Genomic DNA, 1,590 nt, shown 5'->3' with positions numbered 1-1,590 from the left:
TAGCTGATAGATGTTAGCTGTTTAATATGTAAAATGACCATTAAGGACATTGATATACTTTGTTTCTTATTAATATCAGACAGATAATTTATTGTGTTAATTTCTTTCTCTTTATATTTTTCTAATAAACATTGACTAAGTTAAAATTTTCAATTAGAGAGATATTATTAGTGATATTTTAAGCATGATTGCAATATATTTCAATTGCTTAAAAGTACTAAATAAAATTTATTACAACAAAAAATGAATCTAATAAATAGGGTGAAATGAAAAAGAAAGTGTGAGTAATTAATGTTTTTAGGAGAGAAATATGTAAGGTACCAAGGTTGATAGTGGTTGGAATTATAGGCAATAGTATGACAAAATAGTCATTTTCATCAACTTTCTCAAACCTTTAAATACAAAAAACTCTCATATTAAGCTTTTTCAAAATTAGATTTTTCACCTCAAAACTCTCAATCAATCTTCTCCTATCCTAATCAAGCACTCTCAAATAACTTTGGACTATGGAGGAAGTGTTCGGAAAAACGTGAAGGAAGTCTTCGCGGAGGGGTCAACAACAGGAGGAGAGAGAAAAAAAGAAGGCTTGGGTGCGGGGCAATCCGCAATCCTATTCCATTCCAATTGTTTTTTTTTTTTTCTTAAACGTTAAACCCCCCTCTCCTTTCTCATCCTTCTAAAATACTCCTTTCTCATCCTTCTAAAATACCCCTTTCTCTTAGAACCCTAATTGCTAGAAAATAAAATTGATTGCAGAAGACAAGGACAATAAATGGCGGGTATAATAAGATCGAGCTTCTCCTTCATAGTTGGAACAGTATGCGGTGTATATGTGGCCCAGAATTACAACGTCCCCAACATGAAGAAGCTCGCTGATACTGGGATGGCAATGTTCAGGCATCTCGAGCAAACTTATCGCAAGCCCAAGAAGCCTGGGGACGATCAGTAACCGTTCATTGTTTCTTATTTTTTTGTTCAATTTTGGGATTCCTAACTGTCTTGAGATTCTGAAAATACTCAACTTCTGGGCGCAATTTGATTGGAATTAGTTTTAGATCACTTCCAGATTGTGAGGGTCATGGATTATGTATATTGTTTAATTGGATTTTACACCGAAAATAAGTTTACTTGATTCTCTCTATATTGTCATAATTCTTGATGCTCTAATCCATAATTGCCTGTGCTCAATTTTACAGATAAACCAGTTACTTTTACTGTTTAAGAATTCTAGATCATGAGTCTTTGTTTCATTATGTTCAATCAAATTCATACAATTCTTCTATGATTATCGCCTCTTCGGTGCACAAAATTATGTCATGACTTATTATCTTATCGCCTCATTTGAACTGTAGTATATGTATATCTTTGTATGTGATTTGATTTTTACAACTAGTGTTTCTTTCTGAGGTAGCTTGGGAATGGAGATGGATCATGGGGATAATGTGAATCCTTAGGGAACCCGAGTGATATATGGATGCTGCTGTAACAGACATTAGTATTCTCAACTACTTCTTGTCTTCTGCTTATGCATTTCTTTTGCTGTTGCCTCTTGCTGTTCAAGATAATACTTTTAATCCTAGCTAGGAGAGT

The 1,590-nt window shown here is 33.7% G+C and overlaps 1 protein-coding gene across 1 annotated transcript; it reads left to right on the top strand.

The window, feature by feature from the left end:
* The first annotated feature begins 513 nt into the window (after positions 1–513).
* LOC110792484 (uncharacterized) lies at positions 514–1,141 on the top strand. Its single transcript, XM_021997290.2, has one exon. It carries the CDS (start codon positions 773–775, stop codon positions 947–949), a length of 177 nt encoding a protein of 58 aa, XP_021852982.1. The 5' UTR covers positions 514–772; the 3' UTR covers positions 950–1,141.
* The last annotated feature ends 449 nt before the right edge of the window (positions 1,142–1,590 follow it).

The sequence above is a fragment of the Spinacia oleracea genome, chromosome 6 (genome assembly GCF_020520425.1).
Source record: "Spinacia oleracea cultivar Varoflay chromosome 6, BTI_SOV_V1, whole genome shotgun sequence".
NCBI classification, from domain to species: Eukaryota; Viridiplantae; Streptophyta; class Magnoliopsida; order Caryophyllales; family Amaranthaceae; genus Spinacia; species Spinacia oleracea.
The sequence above is the reverse complement of the archived record's forward strand: the minus strand, read 5'-3'. Positions and strand labels throughout refer to the sequence as shown.

Coding starts and splice junctions, on each gene's coding strand:
- LOC110792484 (XM_021997290.2), top strand. CDS start 773: ATGGCGGGTATAATAAGATCGAGCTTCTCCTTCATAGTTGGAACAGTA.